This window comes from Metopolophium dirhodum, chromosome 2 (assembly GCF_019925205.1).
Source record: "Metopolophium dirhodum isolate CAU chromosome 2, ASM1992520v1, whole genome shotgun sequence".
NCBI lineage: Eukaryota > Metazoa > Arthropoda > Insecta > Hemiptera > Aphididae > Metopolophium > Metopolophium dirhodum.
This window is the reverse complement of record NC_083561.1, coordinates 5,352,307-5,375,719: the sequence shown is the minus strand read 5'-3', so window position 1 is coordinate 5,375,719 and position 23,413 is coordinate 5,352,307. Positions and strand designations below refer to the sequence as shown.

General features: G+C 28.6%; 2 protein-coding genes across 3 annotated transcripts; both read left to right on the top strand.

Annotated features, from left to right (window-relative positions):
* Positions 1 to 3,066: 3,066 nt before the first annotated feature.
* On the top strand, positions 3,067 to 11,212 carry LOC132939359 (uncharacterized). 2 transcript variants are annotated; one of them, XM_061006468.1, is made up of 23 exons: positions 3,067 to 3,329; positions 3,672 to 3,840; positions 3,915 to 3,992; positions 4,063 to 4,171; positions 4,235 to 4,409; positions 4,492 to 4,563; positions 4,709 to 4,932; positions 4,993 to 5,090; positions 5,156 to 5,296; positions 5,362 to 5,529; positions 5,589 to 5,728; positions 5,792 to 5,918; positions 5,982 to 6,101; positions 6,892 to 7,083; positions 7,153 to 7,275; positions 7,360 to 7,564; positions 7,962 to 8,118; positions 8,181 to 8,383; positions 8,466 to 8,923; positions 8,994 to 9,203; positions 9,259 to 9,458; positions 9,526 to 9,789; positions 9,852 to 11,212. In XM_061006468.1, exons 2-23 carry the CDS (start codon positions 3,823 to 3,825, stop codon positions 10,120 to 10,122), a joined length of 3,753 nt encoding a protein of 1,250 aa, XP_060862451.1. In that variant the 5' UTR covers positions 3,067 to 3,329; positions 3,672 to 3,822; the 3' UTR covers positions 10,123 to 11,212. The 2 variants fall into 2 exon arrangements, with proteins under 2 accessions (XP_060862451.1, XP_060862452.1); XM_061006469.1 differs by lacking the exon at positions 4,492 to 4,563 and having other exon boundaries at positions 3,068 to 3,329; positions 9,852 to 11,211.
* Positions 11,213 to 15,062: 3,850 nt separating this feature from the next.
* On the top strand, positions 15,063 to 22,146 carry LOC132938755 (uncharacterized). Its single transcript, XM_061005775.1, has 9 exons — positions 15,063 to 15,169; positions 15,275 to 15,423; positions 16,303 to 16,499; positions 18,514 to 18,817; positions 18,882 to 19,044; positions 20,238 to 20,430; positions 20,517 to 20,705; positions 20,786 to 21,000; positions 21,075 to 22,146. The coding sequence occupies exons 1-9, from the start codon at positions 15,066 to 15,068 to the stop codon at positions 21,697 to 21,699; spliced, it is 2,139 nt and encodes a 712-aa protein (XP_060861758.1). The 5' UTR covers positions 15,063 to 15,065; the 3' UTR covers positions 21,700 to 22,146.
* Positions 22,147 to 23,413: the final 1,267 nt, after the last annotated feature.

Sequence of the window (23,413 nt, the reverse complement as noted above, 5' to 3'; positions counted from 1 at the left end):
AGGTATAAAAGATTACAAATATCTATAATAGAACATATTTTGGGTAGTTATAATATAAAATTATAATTATAAATAACGATTTTTTAGGTAATTTTCGTTTTTGACGTTTTAAATTTTTGCGTTATTTTTTATTATATGATGCTGCAATTACTGTGTTTGGACTGCTGGAGCAGAACAACCATTTTCAAGCTAAAATTAATAAAGAATTATGTAGGTACCTAAGAAACTGAAACTCATGTGTATAAGAACGTTTATCTATACAGTATTAACATTTTTAACATAGAAAAAGAAATCTTGATCAAAACTCTTGACAGTTAACATTGAGAAGATAATTTATTATTAATTGACAATTTGATGAGAAAAAAATTAAAAAATGTATTAAAATAGAACAACCAAATTCTATATGAATTATTACGTTAAATAGATGGGCATTACTGCATAGGTACTTTGTGTCTGTATCCTGCAATTTTTAATCCCCGTCCCTAAATGTTGTAAAATAAAAAGTTTTTATTGTTTCAAAATCCATTATTATTGTGTTTTTCAAATTTGAAAAACTTTTTTTAGTTCCGATATCAAAAAAATAAAAACGTTATTTCATAGCCTTAATTTCTCATTTTTACCTATATGGGATGAAAATGTTGTTTCTTAGTTATATGACTAGGGCTAGGATTTATATGTATTATTTGCTTGTTTTTTTTCCTTAAGTCCAATTGATTGATTGTAAGATATGTCCACAATTTGACTTATTCTCGATTAAATAGAACCATCTTTTTTGCATATTTTGAACATATACCTACTGCATTTTATAGATTTTTGAGAATCTTGTTAATTTTGTTGATTTTAAAACTCAAATTATTAAATGTTTATAATATTGATAATTTTAAATGGTATTTATATTTAATGAACGTTATATCACAGAATATATGAAATTTATGAAATTTCATATATTCTGTGGTTATATTATGGTTATTTGTCGAATTGTCGTAAATATACTACCTATCTAATCTTATCTTGGTCGGTTGAATGGTATAATTACCTTTACAGGTAGTAAAACTTTTAAATACAAGTAGGTAAGCATACAAAAAATGTTAATTTAAATTTTAAAAGCTAAATCTAATCAGTCATTCATAAAAAATACATTAGGAAACCAAAAGAAACAATCTAAGTTTTCTCTAGATCTATATGTCAAGCAATGTTATAGAATCTGATATACCTTTATGGAACTTAAATCATCCATTATTTAAGAATTTTTAGAAAAATATATAACCTACCTAGTTCAGGGACTGGAACCGAACATAAAAGAACCGGTTCTGGAACCGGAACCTTTAAAATATTAAGAACCGGAACCGGAACAAAAAACTTTTTTATAATAAATAAAGTACCGAAATTGAACCTGCATTTTTAAATTAAATAGATTCTTTTAGGTTCAAAAATAAAATAATTTTATTTATCATAATTTAATGGTATTACTATTTTGTGTATAAACTATGTATGATCATGTGATTTTCTTATATTTCTCATAAGTACTATTAATTAAGCCTGCATTCCGGATAGGTATTTATAATTATACTTTACGTTACCTAAATTATCTGGAACCGGTACCGAAATTATTTGGAATCGATACCTTTATTTTTTTAAATCAGAACCGAACCGGAACAGTTATTTTATTTTTGGAGAACCAGTACCGGAACCGATACCGATAAATTCAAAAGGTCCAGTCTCTGCCACTCTCTGGTACCTATACTGGTAAATGTGTTCCTGATCAGTCAACAATTCGCCAAAATTATATTTTTACAATTTATGAAAATACTATTTCTTCTAATAATTCGGAAATTGGCGATGGGCCGATTTGGGATTAAATTGATGAGATAACGGACGTTGGCGGTCGATGTATTACCTAATTGTAAGTCATAGCTAGTTAGTCAATTTTTTTTATCAAAACCAAACCTATCACGCATTTGTTTATGTACATATCTTGAAAACTCTTCAACATTTTTACGTAAATTTTTTTTTTTTTTAAAGCTATTTAATCGTTCTATCAAACAACATACGCAACTAAACCAGAAAATATGTGCAAATTATTTTTAATAAATTAAAAAAGTAAACATTTAAAAATTAACCCGAATAAGTACTAAATTATTTGTAGTAAATAGTAATACTTTTGAAAATACTAATTTTTGATAAAAAAATGTTTTCTTTTTTTCAGTTTATTAAAAAATAATTTGCACATTAAAATAATACAAAACAAATATATAATAAATAATCAACAGCACCACCGAGTAATGAAAGAAAAATATTATTAATCAGTAATCACAACCCACATGTTTCACAAATGCTGTGGCTCGAGTTTGTTTATTATTAGGTATTGACGTATTGTAGGTATAAAGTTTTGTAGGAAGCACTCTGCACGCGTTAGCAAAATACGCCGTATTATTATAAATAATTTATGTCTATTGAATATTAGAACCACAATAAATTTGGGAAAATTATTAAGGAACTATCATCAGGTGGGTATATTAATATAGGTAATTCTCGAACGCTGATAGCTATGTTGCTATTAATGCATTAGCTGTTTTAATTTCAAACAGCATAATACATTAATATTATATTGTTATTGAAATAATTTAAATTAATTCACGGGGAAACAAATTTCCGACAACATTTTGGCGCCCGGGGAAGTTGTGGCCAGTGCCCCCACCCCCTCATCCCTTTTAAATGCTGCCCTGCGCGGAACACATTATAATATAAGCACAGCATTATAGTATAGGTGGACGTTATTGGAATATACACGCCGTTATTTTACAATATTATGTCCTGCTAAGGTTTTACGCTAAAGTATGGTCACATATAATTATATATAGTATTTTAGTAGATGGCCTATTGTTAATAATATTATAATATATAAAGCCTCTCCAGTATTAATTAGTATCAACATTCAACACAGATCAAGTATCAACCACTGATATAATATATATATATACTATCTTTAATCGTGGCTATCAGCATGATTCTTCCCTATATCGTGGTATCAATACAGAATCGATAGTGAAGTTGTTGTTGTTTTTCTTTTCATTTCCTTTTATTTTATTTTTATTTATCAATAGAGTTATCAGTTAATACTTAAGACAACAAATGAACAAAGTACAAACTTTCTGTATTCAGCCTAAACTTTGACAATGATCTCTCATGTAGTAGTCATAATATGGCATAATAATTACGATTTGTAATGAAATAAATATTTACAAAACTGAAATGCATTGGGTCATTGGGTATGTTGTTGAGTCTAATAGTTTTCAAATTTAATTCCAAAACGTTGGATTCTCTGTGTGGTAAGTGTTTACTATTTACGATTCACGCTGTATAACATGAACTATTTCTTTTCATGCTGTATAATATCCCTTAATTAACCATATACTAAGATTTAAAATATATACTATTATATTTTATATCTTAGCCTGTGTGACCTGTCCATCACATTATTATCCCATATTCCCACCCTATTTCACATTTGGAAATGCAATTACCATCTATAATAAACTTCTGTGAAATCAATCCATTTCCAAAGACTTCCTCTGAGTATAAAGAAGGTGTAAAGACCTGTGTAATACGATATTCATGACACTTGTATCATGCAAATAATAACAGTAAAAAACTTGTTTTTTTTTTTTAAGGTACAAAATACAAATGCACAACGTTGTGATGATATGCTTAAACAAATACTGTAGATTCTAATTTAGAATCTAATCTACAGTATTTGGCTTAATAAATGAAGTTTAAAAGATTATCAATGTAAATTTGACTGTTAACTGTCAACTAACTGACATGTCTTTTTTGCCAGAGGTAACTTATATTGTGATGTACAATGTACATGTATATTAGCCAGTAATTATGACGGTATATTTTTAATTTTTCAGAAAGAGCCTTTAAAGTTTGATATAAATCTTTGTGGAGCTCCCGAGGAGATTGTCCACCTAGTGGATAATATTAAAAAAGTATAGTTGAATTCTAAAAAAATAGAAATATTTTAATTTAAATAACATTTATAATAAATAATATTTTTAGGTGGGAGAACAATTTTTATATCATTGGAAAACTTTTCCAATTATTTTACCACCAACAGCTATTACAACAAAATGTCAAATAAATGGAAACGATTCGACATATGGGCCAGGTGAATACAGCTATTTTAACTATCACTATATAAATGGTTAATATGTATTTACTTTTGGCTTAGGTGCAGATTCAAATTGCACTTTGGCCAGGCGAGCCATAACATCTATTCGTTCCATCAACTGTCGAGATTTATTTGTTCCACCATCTTTTGATGAATTGGATGCAGTGGCTGTTAATACCAAAGGTGAACCTAGGCATCTAAATACCAAACAACTAGAATCTTTGCGTGAACGTGGGTAAGTTAAAAGATAGTTAAGATAAAATATATAATATCTTAAACAGTTTATAAATGGATCTTCAAATTCTGTTATTATTAAGTCTGGACAAGGATATACATGGAAAGCCAAAGAAGTTGAATTCAAAACAATTGGATACTATACGTAAACTAGGGTATGTCAAGGTTTTGACAAAACTAGGTTGTTGGTTATTGTTTGGTTTTTGGCTTGTGCATCAATTTTAGTTCAGCAGTTTATTTTTTGTATTTACCTAATTATTTAAAACTTATTAACTGACAATTATTATTTTGAATTTTAAGGGAATTTGAAGTGGCTAGTATTAATTTTGTTGGTCAAACACACAAATGGAGATTAACAGAATGGTTACAAAAAGGAACAGAAAGAAATCGGGAAACACTACTAGATGATTTAGCATTTGCTTTACAATTTTTATTAGTGACTGCAAGAGCTAGGTTATTTTCACATTTTTTTAGCATTGCTGAATCTATAAAGGCTATACTAACTGGCGTAATTAAATTAATTGGTAGGAATAAATTAAAATTTAACGCTTGATATCTTTTAAATACCAATTTTATGTTCATAGATATAATATTTGGAGTACCTTCTTTACAAGCACATAACTTACCAGAAAAAATAAGAGAAGAACGATGTCGTTATTTGGTTGCTGAATTAATTTGTCGAGTATGTTAATCTTCACAGAACAATGTAATTAATAATAAATACTGTTCTAATCTTAAATATTACAGCCAGAATTAGAGCATGCCTTGGAACATTTAATAAGTTTTGTTCGAAAACAGTTGCGAAGAGCCGCTACCGAAAAATTTGAACCATCAAAAGAAGCAATGTGTCCCCAGATTCCTATTCCTTATCAATTTTTGACTCCAAAAGTATGGAGTAGTATTATATATTTATTCTTTATTTTTAAATTTACAATAAAACATTTATATTACAGCGCGAAGAAATTGATTTGAGGCTTTTTGATAGAGATGTAATGAAAAAAGCATTACCTGTGATAATGGGGTTGTTGGAACGTGAAACACGAGGTTGGTTTCTACATTTTAGAGAAAAACTTATTTATGAATTAAAAACACAAAAGTTATCAGATGAAGAGATTGAAAAAGTAAAACATTGATGAAAAGTCTAATTAGTATTGTATTAATTTATTTTATTTTATTTTAGTCTGTTAATGAAGCTGTAATGAAAGAGTATTTACAACGCGTATACAAAAGTATAGTTAATAATGTAGAACTGCAGATGTTAGGCGATGGAATTCCTAAACTTTTGATCAACCAAGCACAATGCATTGTTCTTATGCATCGGTAAAATCTTTCTAAATTTAAGGACTTTACATTCATAAATATTAATTCAAAATATTTTGATAGAGCTGTTGAAAATGTACAAAGGAAAATAATTAAACAAAAAAATACACTATCTCAACGAATGCAATATACTTATCCTGTTTTATCACGTATTGGTCCTTGGATGAGAGATAAGCAAACCATTGCAGAGGTTGTAAAATCATAGCTTACTTAATATATTAATTTATTGTAAATTTAAATGTATTTATTTTAGGAAAAATTTATTCAAGAATGTCAATGGAGTGCTCACGAAGAAGCATTAACTCTTTGTAAAGAATACAAATTACATCAAGCTGTCTATTTTTTACAAAGGGATCTGGCTTTTATGAGAGAAGTACATACAATTTTGATAATTTTACATTTTGTGTACTTTACCTTAGTATTCCATACAGTGCCACAAAAATCGAGTGAGGAGACTGTGCCGCGCACACAGGCCCCAGGGCTTACATACATTTAGGGGGTCCCGGCCTGAAGCAAACACGAAAAACGCAAAATTTAGTTACTCACGATAAAAATGATGATTTTACTGATGTAAAACATGTTTTAAAACCTTAAAATGTTGGCATTTATAGATTGTAAGACTTACAACAAAAATTAATTTAGGTAAGGGCCCAATTAAAATACATTACACGGGCCCCTTATTATATAGTTTCAGCACTGATTCCATATAATTATAAAATGCCAATATGTGTCTGAATACCACACTATTGCACAATAACATTTCGCTTCATTCTTTTATCTCTGAAATTATTTATGAGATGATTTTTATAACTAATAGCTAAGATCAGTAAAAACATTAAATAATTAAATACCTATACTGAGACTCAATCGGTTCAATAGACTCAATAGCCTACTTTTGTATTATAATAAAGTAAAAATATAGAATAGGTATAAGCTATAGGTATAGACTATAGATATTTACATTATTGTTAGTTATTTAAATTTAAATTTATTACTGCATGACGCATTGTTTTTACTATGTCATGCAATAAAATTAGTATACTATACATAGATTTAAGTGCTCTATAGAGAATGAGGACGATTAGGTATAGCTCCAATTTGTGTTTTTATCAACTATTACTAGTTATCAATTAATATTAAATTATATTTTATTATTAATTTAGAGGGAACCAGTCTTGTCAAAAGAACTTAAAGCTGTTAAAATTCCAACCAGAACTTTTCATTGGTTAACTCAAATTTGGCTTCCAAAAAATTGGATTGTACGAAGATCGTTCCAAGGTCAATCAGAAACTATACCAACTGTATTGAGTACAACAGCAACAGCTATTACAACACCTAGGTCTAATCCCAGCCAAGTATGTATTACGATATTTGATCATTGGTCATATTATTATAATTTGTATTATAACTTATGTAATATTTAGGCTGTTTTTTTGGTGGAAAAAGAAATAACCCACACAACCACAACAAGATGGCCATTTTGGAGGATTATTAACTTCTTTTATCGCACTTGGACATGGACATGGAATGCTATGTTTTTCTTTGGTGTTAGTCATTTAAAATCTTAATGTTTTGTCAATACCTTTAATTTGTAACTTATACTATTTTGTTTATTTTAATTGTATTAACAGGTGGTTATACCATGGTGTAGTCCTGTAAGTGTACGTTCTTTGTTTTATTCAGAATCTTTTTATCCAGATTTAGAATTATCCCAAGTGAATGGTACATTATTTCCTAGAAAATCTTCACTTACTTCAACGCTCCTATCTAGATTAAATTTACTTTGGCGGCACATATCAAAGAGTCGAACTCATTTCGAAACAAAACCTGATACAGGTAAATTTAAATAAACATTCAGTAATAATACATTTAGCTCATTAGATAAAATTGTCCAAATATAATTTCTATCTTTTTATTCATTCCTCAATCATTCATGTCTATTGCATTTGTCAACTGTCACAAATTGCTTCTTAAATTTTTCCACTTTCTTTTTCAATCTCCTATCTTTTTGGCTTAATTTAAACGTGTTTCCAGGCTCTTTTTCTTTCATATTGTCTATTTATCTTTTCCTATTTAATCTTTCGATTTTTTTGATTTTATCCGTAGTTTATCTATTTCTATTTAAAAATTCTTTGATTTGATTAGTTGTCAAAATGTATACATAACATTGTTACTCTATAGTCTATACAAAACTAAAATTAAAATTATCAATAATATTTTTTTTTATTTTTAGGATTTATTGGTAAAGGAATGACAAGGCATTTGAACCGAGCTTGGAACTATGTAATCAAAGGTATATTGGGCACATTAGCTATGTTAATTATATTTCCTATTATATGTCTCTCTGCAAGTTTTGGAAGTCTGATGGTGGCATTAACTGGTCCAATATGGTGACTATCTTATAATTTATTTTCAAAATATTAAGAATTATAAAATAATAACGTATTTGCAGGATGCCTTTGGTAACATTTTTATTACACGTGTTCAATGGTTTAGTTTATGATTTGGACTCTCCAGCTGAATGGAAAAACAGATATTTTGTTGTAATTGAAGCTGTTGTATGGAATATGATTTTTCAGGGCATTTTACAACCATTGATAGCGTGTTTAATTGCTTTCATATTATGTCCAATAATTACAGTAATTTTATTCATCGGTAATTTTATTAACTAACAATATATTATTTAAATTGTTAACAATTATTTTATTTCAAATATTTTCATTTATTTTTATTATAGTTGCTCTGTTGAGGTATTGGTTTCGTTTAGCATGGGACAGCGTTATATACCATTTGGTGATTAAAAAACGTGGACGAATACCAGCATGTGATAGTTTTATTGTTAAACGTGTGGCTGGTCCAGGTATGGCATCAGATTATTACTTTCAAATTCGTCCTGAGCAAGCTTTGGCTGCATTTGAGGCTAAAATGGAGTTGGATGAACTTAACGCATATCAAAATCTTATGGAGCAAAAAATTCAACAACCACAAAAAGATTTTGCGCGCTTTGTTGATGTATGTTTTGGACCATTTAGTGCACATTTAGCTAAAAATGGAACTTATCGAATACTGGAGAAAGAAGCACAGGATTTGATGACAGCACTTCAAGATAAATTGGAAAGAAGATTACGAGAACTTCAATCTGGTTTGTCAACAACTCTAAAATCGAAAATTAGATTAACTTCAAAGGATCTTAAAGTAAAATTTGTGTTATAATTTAATTATATAAATAGGTTTATAATGATTATAATTTTGAAATTATATTTAGGTTACGGTGGCTTTAGCATCAAAAATGTTGGAATATTGGTACCCTCAACATGTAATGCAAAAGTTGTCTATTAGTGAAGAAGAATTTTGGGAATCCAAAGGACTTTCAATAAATGATTGGTCTGCTCTTGCTGTTGTATTTCTGACAGATATATTCAGTTTAGATTTTCTTACACCATTAGATGATGCAGATACTAAGTTTAAATTAGAGGTAATAAATTATAATAATAAATGTATTAAAATTCTTAACAATATTTTCTCTGTAGACTGAACAGAGTGTAGATTTGTCGCGATTCTATAATGCTGTTCAAAGTATTAATATTGATGGCCAGTGCTCAGAAATATTGGGCCCATTATATTCGTCACGTGGAAATATTCAAATACAATCACCATACTTGGAAATTTCTGCTTTTAATCCTCGCTCAAAATTATTACACTGCAAATTCAAAAAAATAGATAATACTTGGTATATATTATATATATATATATTCACAAAGTTTTTAATCGTTCAATTAATTTATGTTATGTTCTAGCAATAGTATTACGTACACAATGTTATTAGGCGGTCGTTTTAAAACTGGAACTCGCAGACCCAAAGCATACTTGAGAACAAATTCTATGCCATCACAACGTAATAAATCTCGGCCGTGGAAACGAACACAACAGTCGTACATGGCAGATAAAATGTGCATACCGTTACCTGTTCCTCATCCAGCCCATATAGCTTTAATAATATATAATCGAGATTCTGAATCTCCCATTCCTTTAGAATCTGAAAATTGCATTGGAATTTTAAGGTCTGTAACACTTGATAATATTAAAAACTGACAATCATATTCATTTTGTTTAATATTTTTAGGGCCTTAGAAGATCGAACATCTGATCCTACATCAACTGATTATATTCCTGCTAGTAGTTTTGACAGTGCAGATTCTCGTAGTTCCCTGACGTCAGAAAGTGTAGAACCAGAAGAGCAAAATGTTAATGTATATAACTGGCAACGTGATGATTGGATGTTGCGAACACGACAGACTGGAGCTGTACGGGTAGAACTGGCATCACCTGAAGACATAAGTCTTGATTCTGAATCTACAAGAGTTGTTTTTGGTACATTAGGAACAACCGTATGACTGAGTTAGTTTATACATTAATAAATTAAATCCATGACAAATAAAGAATAATAAAAATAAGTACTTCTATATATTGAAAATAAACACCAAATAGTTTATTATATTGATGGAACAAAAATAACATTATGTTATTACTTATTAGTATTATCTACTTGTTTTACATTTATATTGAGTTATAAGAGAAATATCACAATAATCAAATGATTTTAATAAATACTAATGTACATAGATGTATAATCAACAAATAATTTATCTTGTTTATTACAAATCTCCTCGCATTTTTTAATACATAAAGTTTATTAAAGTATAATATCTACTTCTAAATAATTATCTAGTCATTGTAATCTATATGTTTCAATAATTAGTTTTTCTTTATAATAATATTTTTCCTCATTGGCGAAACTCTTAAAACTAATTAAATTAAATATTAATACATTAATCTTTATCTTTTTTTTATATGTTATACTTAATTTTAATGTCTTCAGTTTTCTTTTTTATTTGTGTTTGTGCCAAAGATGTGTTTTCTCGGCTTAGATAAATTTATGTTATACTATAATATAATACGTATGCTTATTGTAATTGACTTTAATTTATGTATACTTTTTTATTATTTTACATTGGTATAGTTTATTTTTATTTTTTTATTGAAATATTTATATATTACTTTTGAAGTGTTATCTTTAACGTATTATTTATGTTTTATAGATTAATATTATATGTTTATGCTTCATTTTTTTATTTAAAAAAAATAATGTCTTTTTTATTGCATTTTATTATGAATCTATTAAAATAATTATATGTATAATGTATAATATTTGTGACAAAAGTTATGTGGTTGTGGCTGAATATATTAAATTCGGCAAATGTTTTATAACTTGTAATATTAAAATAATGATTCAAAGATAATATTCAACAAACATTAAACGTTTTGAAACATTGTTAATTATTTAATTTTTAACACTATTTTTAGACTTCTGCTTGTTAATAACATACTCTGTATAGATCATTATTATGCACATGTGTATTTTTGTTCTTAACATAAAATATTATATAAATACAATATAAACAAAAATTATTATGAAAAAATAACAATATCTTGTCATTTGTATTTCAAGCATGTAAATATATTATTTTAGATTCTGAGCGGAGCGAAGAATGTATTGATTTTACAACAATGTGTGTTTTTTAAGTTTTTTATTTTTGGGTCTGTGTAAACGATAAAATAATTAAGGAAAAACGGAAATGTTGACAAAATTCATTAAAATCACGATAATTGGCAAGTTATTTCGAATTAGAAATTCATTAAAAATTTTCTATTTATATCTAAAATGTAATACGAAATTCCGAATACGTTTTGCTACATTTAACATAAACAATAAATTTACCGGAAAGTCAAATACAATTTTTACGAGCGTTTCAAATTATATATTGGATATTCACCTGTAAATTAACAAATTCTCATACAACGGTTTTCTTATTTTGTTGTTATTCAATAACTTACTAATAAGTAATATCCGTAGATACTTTAAGTTTACCCCAAAAGTTTATTTTATAATTTTCTATATTATTTTTATAAGCATTTAAAGTTCAAATGTTGACGAAATTTATCAAATTGAAAGTAGTTAAAAATGTATAAAATGTTCAACTTTTGTAGCTAAGGATTAAAAATTTAGGAGTAGTATTGTTCAAACAAAGCCTCCTCTGCTGTCGGTTAAACACGAAAAAAAAATGATTAAAAATGTATAAAAATTTTCCGCGTAAGTAATTAATTCTGTAACCAAAAAAATCTATAAAATATATAAACATTTTTTTTTTTATAGTTATTTTACTTCAAATTTGCGAAGACGTGAAAGTGACAATAAATAAATGTGTGATTATACGGTAGGGATAAAAACATTTCTAGTGCTCAAATCTTATGATTTATAATATCATTATAATAATTGTATTCAAGTTACCCAAATGTCCGAAGTAAACCCATTTCACTGTATATTATTGTATACAAATATTGAAATATGATAATATGAAACAATATATCATTGAATTCAAATTTAATACCATCCACTATACAGTGACCCACTTATAAAGTCGTAACCTACTGTACAGCAGAGTGACATCCATTTACCCACCTTTTTAATTATCTATACCTACTAATAATATAAAAAGGAAGATTTGTATGTTTGTGACGAATAAACTCTACAACTATTGGACCGATTTCAAAAATTCTTCGACCTTTAGAATGCTACATTATCCCCGAGTAACATAGGCTATATTTATTTCTAGAAAAAAATTAGGGATCCCCACTAAGACTTCCGAATAATGGTCCATAATTTTGTATGTATCAATCAGCCCCCTTTTTTGTATGTATACAGTCATCTCGAAAAGTACTCAATGGATTTTTATACGGTTTTCGCCAATAGATCGGTGGAGTCACGGATAAGGTTTTAATGTATAATATGTTTCGGAAAAACGAATTGGGTGGTCAAAAATAATAACAATAATATTATCTATTGTATATATAAACGAATGTTTGTCTGTATAATATGTCCTTTCTGCGTTGCTAAAGCATGCTGGACCGATTTTGCAGGATTTTTTATTCGTGTTTGATTGGTTCCCAGGATGATTTAGATTCACGATTGGACCCGGCAGGTCCGACGCGGGGAGCCGCTCAAACGGGGATTCGTAGATTTACGACGGAAATCGTTGCTTTTAAATGGTTACCTACTTTCGAGTTGGAGGTTAAAATATGATGTCTAGTAGAAATTAGTATTTTATTTGTATATTCGTTGCCATTGGTTATATACAGGGCATGTCAAGCACGCATACAATCGAATTTTGTAAACACAATGTCAACTTGATACGGCTGTCGCACATTGTCCGCGATCCGACGTACCCATAATATGGTCGAATTGCCTACCGCGGGGCCGCCGAGTTGCGCTACAACTGCGGCGAGTTACGCCCAAAAGGATTAAACCAACAACAATTTTGTCAAGAGTTGGACATTTTTTCGGGAAACGAAACGTTCGGGATTAGCTATATATAATATATATTATAATAAATTAGAAGAGACATGGCGTATACAAATATATTTGTATTAAAAATACAAATATTTGGCCTGGACAACGCGTCGGGCAGGACGGCTATATCTCTTATAATGTTATTGATATTTCAAACATAATATATTATGTAACAACAATTATTATTATTATTATAACATTTGATTTTCTTTTTATAATTCTTTTTGCTGCTGCAATTTTTACTACCTTTGTTGTATACATTATAATATTATATATTATATTAATAATATTGCATGATATGTAAACATGATCGTTTTCACCACCAACAGCGGCCTTACTAAAATATGCTCCTTATCATAATAATCCATTTTTTGTTTTAGTTAACCGATACGAGCCGTAAATGCACTCACCCCAGAGTCAGAACCAATACAAAACTACGGCCCTATCAAATGCATTTCGGGTAATCGGGTATTTCAACACAATTTAAGGGGATTCCCATACACCGTGATTTTCTGTTTTTGTCTAACACACGCGGGACATAGGATTGTTGACGGATTCTTTGCCAAACATATCAATTGATCTAATGAAGTGATGAGAATTCTGAAAACAGATTTGAATTCGTCGTCAGGTCTACTTGAAATCGACTTTCCCACAATTTTGATTTTTTTGATTTTAGCTTCTCCAAAAATTGAAATACAAAAATGTTCAAATACTCTTTTTTAATGTGACGTTTTCTGGAATTTGGGGGACAATATCAAAAATGTGGGAAAGTCGATTTCAAGAAGACTTGACGACGAATTCAAATCTGTTTTCAGAATACTCATCGCTTCAATAGATCAATTGGAATGTTTGGGAAAAAAACACGTCCAAAATACTATGTCGCGCGTGTGTTAGACAAAAACAGAAAATCACGGTATCGAATCCCCTTAACTCTTGGGTGGTGTTAGCCGTTGCATAGGTGCAAATCCTATAACCTGTATAAAACCATAAGCTATAAATACAAATTATTTCAGCCTAATAATGTCAGTTGTTTTTGTGTGTTTGATGATAATAATAAACAGCAATAATTTTTCCAATCAATATCGCTCTCGATCAGTTTGGTATAAGAACAGTTAGAACTCATTCTAGATTGCTTGTTTGTTACAGGTAAGCAAATATTAAGGTATTTATTATAAATGTATAATATAATCACCATTACGGTTATGACTTATGTTATAAAGTTGCAATTTTTATCTTCAACGCTGTATTATTATTATTATTTTTATTGATGTATTAATTTTTCTAAAGTTACAAGTGTTCTACAGTTATTGACTCTAATAGTATCACACCGCGCAAAAATATTTACTACCTACTGGAAAGTAGCTAGACAAAAGAATAAATTATTTTTGGGAAAGACCGAGAGTAAAAAATGTTATCAATATATTATGTAGAAGTGTGAGATGAAGTTTTTACCAAATTTAAATATATATTTCAATTAATCATCAATCTCACTCGATTTTTTGTTATTATACAACGTGCACTCGTGTGAAACCAGTTGATTGTGCAAAAGCTATAAGGAGTACAATTTTCCATAAAAATTGTCCTAAATTTCGGTATATTATACGATACTATTAATTATAATGGATACCTAGTACGTAGGTAAAGAAGTTGAGACGTATGTATATAGTAATTGTAGCCGTGTACCCTGAACAACTGGCCGTGGTTACTGGTTACTATTGCTGGATAATATGTACCTAGGTATGATAGATACACCTACCTATTTTGCTATAACTCGACGTCTCGAGCTCTCAACTCTCAACATTATTGATTAAACAACAGTATTACACCGTTGTACCGATACTGTACGTCTGTATACATTCACTATAATATAGTCACATATCATTATTTACATTTGAATGTTTGGAATTTATTAATAAACATCTTGAACAAATGCCAGTAAATATGATTAGTAATTCAATTTCTAAATCGTTAGACTATTTGGACGGATCATCTTCATTAACTGTCGAGAACTATTCTTTAGGAGACCCAAGCGAGTAAGATATTTTATTTGCGTAAATACACCTAGTAGACAAATTATTGAAACCACTATAATATATAATATACAACATATTAATTTACCGATCTAAATGTGATTATAGGTGTACCGAGTTAAATAAACAGACAAAACTCATCAACGCATTAGAAGTCGCACATCTAAAAGATTTAAAAAAGTATTTTTTTTATTACGATGACAAAGAACATCCATTAAACAAGGACGAATTTGTCGCAGCAATATGTTCGGTAACTGGTAAGTATATAGCCTATATAGGTACGCTTCAGCAACAATAATTGTAATTATTTTATTCCGGAAGAAGAAATAAGGATAATGCGAACTCATACAAATTGAGGTATCGATAGTTAGGTTAGGTAGGTTAGGTTATTACACGTGCAATAGCCAATAAGAGAACATTATATCTTAAGAAAATTATTAATTATTAATATATAGACTAAGGGTCTTCAACCTTTTTTAACAATGTGCAGAATCTGACTATCTGAGATACTTTTCGAACTTCGATATTGCTGGCCAAAAGGCAATTCTTCGTGGAGGGTAGGTATAGCGACGTGATGAGATTGAAAGAAGAGAAAAATCATTTTATTTCACCGTTATTTTACAAAGGGAGAAAATCCCCTTTTATGTTTATTGATCCGACTGATTTATATACTCGGATATAGGATTAGCTGGGATAGAGCTCGAAGTTCAAGATCAAAATATCAGTCAGCTTAGATTTGAGAACCCTGCAGCTATATAGAGACACAAAAAAGGTGTAAGAAAATACCTAAAGGAGACGTCAGCCTATGAAATTTGTGATTTGAGGAATAGCTAGTGTTCTAACCGCATCGCTATATTACCAAATTATGCCTATTATACGAATATACGATTATAATAATTATCGAAACTCGTATATATGTAGTTGTTTTGAAAGCTAAAAATAATACTATAAGAACTTTTGTAACAAAACCAAATAATTTGCTTGATAATATTATTTAGGTAGGTATATATGGTACATATTACCTATACCAGGATATACACTTTATACATATACGTCTATACAGTATATATATTTTGATTACCTATATATTGTCGGATATATAAATCATCAATTCAGTTTTAATTTGTAAAACACAGGTAATTTATACGTAAAAGAGGCTGATGATTTTTTCGAACAAGTGTGTGTAGAAGATTTTAATACGAAAGAAGATGTTATACTCTGGAAACATCTTTTGAATGAAATTCGATATAGTACATATTATTTTCAAGATGTCTGGGACGCATTACCTTTTGACCAAACTAATATAACCATGCATTTAATGTCACATTGCAAAGTAAGTACATTTAAAATTTACAAGTTAAGGGGATTCGATACCGTGATTTTCTGTTTTTGTCTAACATTTGCGCAACATAGTATTTTAGACGTGTTTTTTCCCAAACATTCCAATATTGATCTATTGAAGCGATAGGAATTTTGAAAACAGATTTAAATTTGTCGTCAAGTGTACTTGAAATTGACTTTCCCACATGTTTTATATTATTCCCCAAATTCCTATAAATGTCATATTAAAAAAGAGTATTTAAAAATTGTCGTATTTTAATTTTTGGAGAAGTTGAAATCAAAAATGTGGGAAAGTCGATTTCAAGTAGACTTGATGTCAAATTCAAATCTGTTTTTAGAATTCTTATCGCTTCATTAGATCAACTGGTATGATTGGCAAAGAACCAGTCTAAAATCCTATGTCCCGCGTGTATTAGACAAAAACAGAAAATCACGGTATCGAATTCCCTTAGCGATAACATCGTATCACAGAATAAAAGAATAATTAAATGTATTTAGTGGTTGTATAATGTGTTTTATAGGTATAATTAATAAGTAGGCACACTTTTAGATTCTGAGTGGAACGATGAATGTATTGATTTTACAATGATGTGTTTTGTTTTTTATTTTTTATTTTTTGTGTCTGTCATCACGGTTTGGGGCAGTAAAACTGCTTTGATTTTCTTCAACAGTATCTTGTTCGATGGAGAAGTAAATCTATAGTTGGCGCATTCGGGAGGTCAAATTTTAAAATTCCCAATACCTAGTTTTCAAAAGTGCCAGGTAAAACAACATACAAATTAAGGAAAAACGGGAATTTTTACGCAAAATCGGTATTCCACAAAATCGATTTTGGTTTTTGGTGTAACTCTAAATGAACAAATAAACGTATATACATAAAAATTTTCACAGGTCGTTTATATTTGCATTTTCTATACACGATAAAATGTTCAAAATATTTTGATTTGTTTTGAACTTTTTAGGAACATTTTCTGTTTCCAATTTTATTAGTTTTTTTTTTCTATGAATGTCAATAAAACTTTATTTGTTTATACATTGGCACGATTTTTTTTTTTGAAGCATTTAAAGTTTGAATTTTGACAACATTTATTAAATTTAAATTTAAAAATTTAAAAATGTTCAACTTTTATAGCTAAGGATTGAAAATTTTAACAAGGTTCCGCGTAAATAGGTAAATATATAAATTACTTTATTCACAATAATATCATCAAATATACTTAGTAGTATCATAGACTGCAGACTGACCGTTTTCGCTCAGAATATTTTTTCTTATACAATGATATTATATCATTGAATTAAAATTTAACACTATCCATTAAAGTAACCCATTTATGTAACCTACTGTACAGGGGAGCGACATCCACTTACCCACTTTTTTCTAATTAAAATGTGTGAATATTATTTTAAAAAACTACCATGCTTAGAGAGTTACACATCTACAATTATTATCATGTTACGATGTTATCATAGTTGTATATTTCAACCATGGATGTTATAGTGCTTTGGGCTTAAGTACACTGAAAATAAAATATATAAAACTCTAATTAACAAATTAACTCTGTAGTTTACATAATATAAAACTATGGTGTACGTAAATTACCGGGTAAATTACTCGATGTGCCTATCTGAAATGTACATCAACGATATAGACGAGATACTGCTTGTATTATAGGTTCATAATATAATATACGTCATGTTATATTAATAAATACATAAATATTATTAAATATTAATAGACATGGCGTGTTTAATATGGATATTCGTGTAGGTACCTACTTACTAAATAATTTAAAACAAAATATAGTCATGTGCTATGGCTCTTGTAGATATTTGCTAATCTATAATAATATTATATTATGTAACAGGTAGGAGGTACCTATATAATATATTAAATAGGTAATAGCCAATAGGAATACTTATTAATGTTTTTATGAATAGTTATAATTTACATATATATATATATATATAAGATATTTTTATTCTATAGCAAGATATATTTTCCACAGCACGAGTCCATAGTCAAAGTGATTAGCATAGAAACAGAAGAATTTTTTTGTTACACTGTTTTTTCTCGACTTGGCCAAGTGGGCGTCTATGATGGTCGTCTAAACTTACTGAGGGAATACGTATTACAATTATCTCAGTGCCCCGACGATTTAGTACGGGTGGCTCATCGACGGCGTAATATTTGGATCAATGATGCAATATACTTACCAGATGCCCAATTCATAACTATTGCTGCATCAGACGGTTCGATCCATTTTGTTGACACCGTTTGTCTAGTTCATGTGCCAACTTTTTGTATTACGGGTATGAGTTGACGGCAGTGAAACCTCGTAATAGTTATTAATTTATAGTTAACAATTCAATACAGGATTAAAAACAACGCCGACTTGTTTGGAATACTGTCCTGGTAAATCTTCACTTTTATTTATTGGCGACGATAATGGCAGTATTACTCAAATGGAATTTCTCCAACCAAAACGATCGTTATTCAAACGAGATCCAACGAATAAAGTTGATACATATTTGTGGAAAGTTAGTAACTATAAATTAATAATAGTCAAGAGCATTAAAATAATTAATATAATAGGTATTTAACTAGTCTTAGAGAGAAAATTTAAGTGTTATAGTAATTGGTATTTTATTTTATTATATAGTATAAAGGTAAGTCTAATGAAATTGTATGATTGAAAGTCTAAACAAAAATCATAAGAATAGGGCAGTTTTATTTAATCAGGAGGCGCGTCAAAATCAGGAAATAAAATGATCAGGACAAAAATGAATTAGGATTGTTTAACCACATAAACGATATATATATAATCATTATAATCAATATCTTTAAGTACCAATTGTCAACAAATGCAATATTTATAACTTCGTTCTCATTTATTTAATAGTTAAGTATGCAAACTACTTAATTTTAAGTGCGTGTGCTACATCTACTGGCATATAGCTTGTGTAATATTAAACTACTATATCTGAAGGTATAATAGGTACAAAACCGTACATGATATACCATTCACTAAAAATATCTACCTACCTATATAATATTTATAACTATACAAATATATTGTGTATAGTTACAATTATCACAACATATAACTTATAAGTATGAAAGTAGAAAAATATACCTACCTATACAAATAATAAAAGTGCAATCTATTAAAATAACTGTAATTGTAAATTGAATGTACAAATTGAAGGAATTTATTATTATGTTTATGTAGCAGCATATATTTTTGAAGTATTTCTATGCATAAAAATATTGAATTTTGGAAGAGTAGCTTATAAGTTATTAGTATTTTGTTTTAAGTTTAGATGAGCGGAGTGTAGTGATCAGGGGTTTGGGGTACTCCACGTCGGTTCACCACACCGCTCATAAATACTTTAAATATTTATAAATTACAACTAATATTCTATACTTGTCAAAAATTTGATTTTTATATGCAAATACTCTGAATAACAATCTGCTTCGAAATGTTTAGAAAAATGTATGTTGATAAATAATAATAAAAAAAGTAAAAACTATATTTATTTTCAAAAATGTTATTTTGTAATAAGTTAAAATTTTGTAATAGAAACATTTTCAAAAACGTTAGTTATTTTTCCGAAATAATGAGTTTTTTACGTTAATTTGGATCACCCAATATATGCACCTATAGGCTGCAATATTAATTGATTAATTAATTTAAAATTGTATTATTTAATATAATTTTTATGTCTTATTGGATTTGGAATATCAACAAGAATGGGTTAAAGTACACACATGTGGGATTTCAATTCATCCAGATAGTATTAAACATATTATATATTGTCAATCTGATGAAGCTACAATAAGTTGTTGTCAAGACCACAAGCAATCTCTAGTCATCAAGCATATAAGAGATGAATGGAATCCATATGTATTTCACATTCGACATGTATATTGACTGTAGTTCCATATAAATGAATGCATTTATGTTTGGAAATTTGGATTGTATAATGAGTATTGAAAATATTATAATAGGGTGTACGATGTTTTCATTACAATGCAACACTTAAACTATTAGTGACTGGATGTTCGCATAAAGTTTATATATGGAATCCAGTAGTAACAAAAATATATCTTGCTAAATTAGAAGGGCATAAAAATGCGGTTGTAGATGTCAGAATTTTTGAACATTTCAATCTAGTGATTAGCATTTCAAAGGACGAAGTAATACAATAAATATATATATATATATTATATATTATATTCAAATGTATATTAAAAGTACATTTTTTATTTTGAAATAGGTGCTCAAGGTATGGAGTTTAAATACCTATGTTTGTTTACAAACAATTCAATTTGATTTCCCAGTGTATAATGTACTCGGAAAATCTGTTGAATTTAGTGCTCGAACATTTTATCCAGGACCAATCATAAAACAACCACCAGAAGAACAGGCGTCATTTAAGTCCATTGATGCAAGTAATATAACTAGCGTACAAACAAGTGTTTATATGCCCAAGTTAGTAATTTTAAACACATCTATATAAAAAATAAATACTCAATATTTTAAAACAACCAAAATGTTTTTTTCAGGGAAAACTGGGAATCTGAAGTATTGTTAATTGTTTGCTCTAACTATTTATCAACATTAAAACAAAATTTAAAGGATTATTCCCAAAATCATTCTCCTCTCCCTCCGCCAATAGAAGACAAAAAACCAGCGCTTCCATCAGAATGGAGTTTCAGCGATACCGATCAGATTATCACTGACGAAATTGATAGCACATTAATAGAATCACCGAAAATAGATAATAATAAAATAAAAAATTTACTTATTAAATCAAGACCTCCGTTAGACCATGAAGCATTTAACCTGGATACACATAAAAAACCGATAAATATTAAAATGAAGAAGCATGTAGATGAAATGGTAAAAAATGGAACACCTTATTTAGCAATGCACTTATGTCCAGTATATAAATTAGAACTGTCTAAGAATTTGGCGTTGAGCGATGCAACAAAATCAAGGTTCCCGTTTATGGAAAAAATGGATGAAATATTTTCTGATGGGATTGCATATGATGAAAAAATTAAGTCACCCGTGAAGGAACTAAATAAAGAAAACCCGATTAACATTAAAAATTTGATGGACATTGTAAATAAATTGGAACTAGACGAAGATAGTGATATTGAAAGAATTATAAACGAATTTATTTAATAATATCCGTCCCTCACAATTGATGTACGATACTATTTTTTGTACTTATTTTTGTACATTGTTTTTAAATGTTAATGATTAAATCATTAGTCAACAATAAAAATAAAATGATGAATAAAATTAAATATTCACAAAAAAATGCCATACCTATTTTAAATTTAAATACTATTTATGAATCTCATTACGTTATGATTATGATCCACGAGGTGAAAAATATAGGGACCAAATACCAAATACAAGTTAAAATTATATTAAACCATAATAAGAATTACATTTTATGTATTTTATATATTTTATGACCATTTTAAATTAAGACTATTTTGATTTCCATAGTGAATCTCAAAAACCATGTCAGAGCACATATTATTTAAAATGTGAATACCAGAATATCTTTTCTTAGTCACCGTTACGCATAGTGGTACAAAAGTATTGTCAAAATATCAAGTCCCTAAAGCTATTATTGTTCGATTCTTTTATTTATAGATTTTCTATTTTTTATCCCCCATTATATATGGTTTGGGTAACTTTATGGTGTAAATAAATTAAATATTAGTGGATTATAATGCACCTATATTTTCTGTATTTTCGATTTGGTTTTCAGATAATTTTAGTAATAACAATTTAATAACAATTTATAAACAATAGCCAGTATTAAAAAGTTGTCAGTATAGTGAATCGCTTTGATGTTACGTATGTTGAGAGGCATCTGCACTTTATCCAAATTACACATTTCCACCAGATAAATGTTTAGCTGTAGAGCGCAATTCGCAAGATGTTAGATGATATTTGGAATTTGGAAATGGTTTCGAAGTTATTGCCGAAATTATCTTCAGACTAGCCTCCCGCCATTTTATCCAAATCACACATTTATACTGAATAAAATGTAAGTTGTGGAGTTAGTTTGTTAGTAATTGTAATATTAGATTCTTAGCGATGAATGTATTGATTTAACAAAGATGTGTTTTTAAATTTTATTTTTATGTTTTATGTATAATATACAAGATAATTATTCGAAATAATGCTTTAATTTTGAACATAAAGAGTGGTTTCTGATAGAAAATTAGAAATAGTTGGTATTTTTGAGAGGTAAAAATGGAAAATTTTCAATACTTTTCAAAAGCATCAAGAAAAACAGAAAAAAATTCAGAAAATACGCAAAATCAGTTTTTGGTGTAACTCAAAAACGTAAATTCGTAGATGCTTAAAATGTTCACCAAATTTTCATATTTGCATTTTTGTATTATTCTATAACATTTAAACATATTTTGAGCTATGTATACTCTATAGACATTACAAATATTCGTTTTTTTGTAATATCGATAAAAATGTTTTCACTTAGTCAAAAGGTTTGAAATTAAATGCATTAAATGCATGGTTCCTCATAAGTTAGTAATCTAAATTTGTTCATAAACTAATCAAAAAATGCCTAAAATACATAATCAAAATCGTGATAATGTACAAATTAATTTGTAGTTAGAAATTCGTAAAAATGTTCCTATCCATAGGCATCTAAGAGTTAAAAAGGTGGATAAGTGGATGTCGCTCTGCTGTATAGTAGGTTACAAGTGGGTCACTGTAATGGATGGTGTTAAATTTGAATTCAATGATATAATATCATTGTATAAGAAAAACGATTCTGAGCGAAAACGGTCAGTCAGCCTACGATATTACCAAGTATATTTGATGATATTATTGTGAATAAAGTAATTTATAA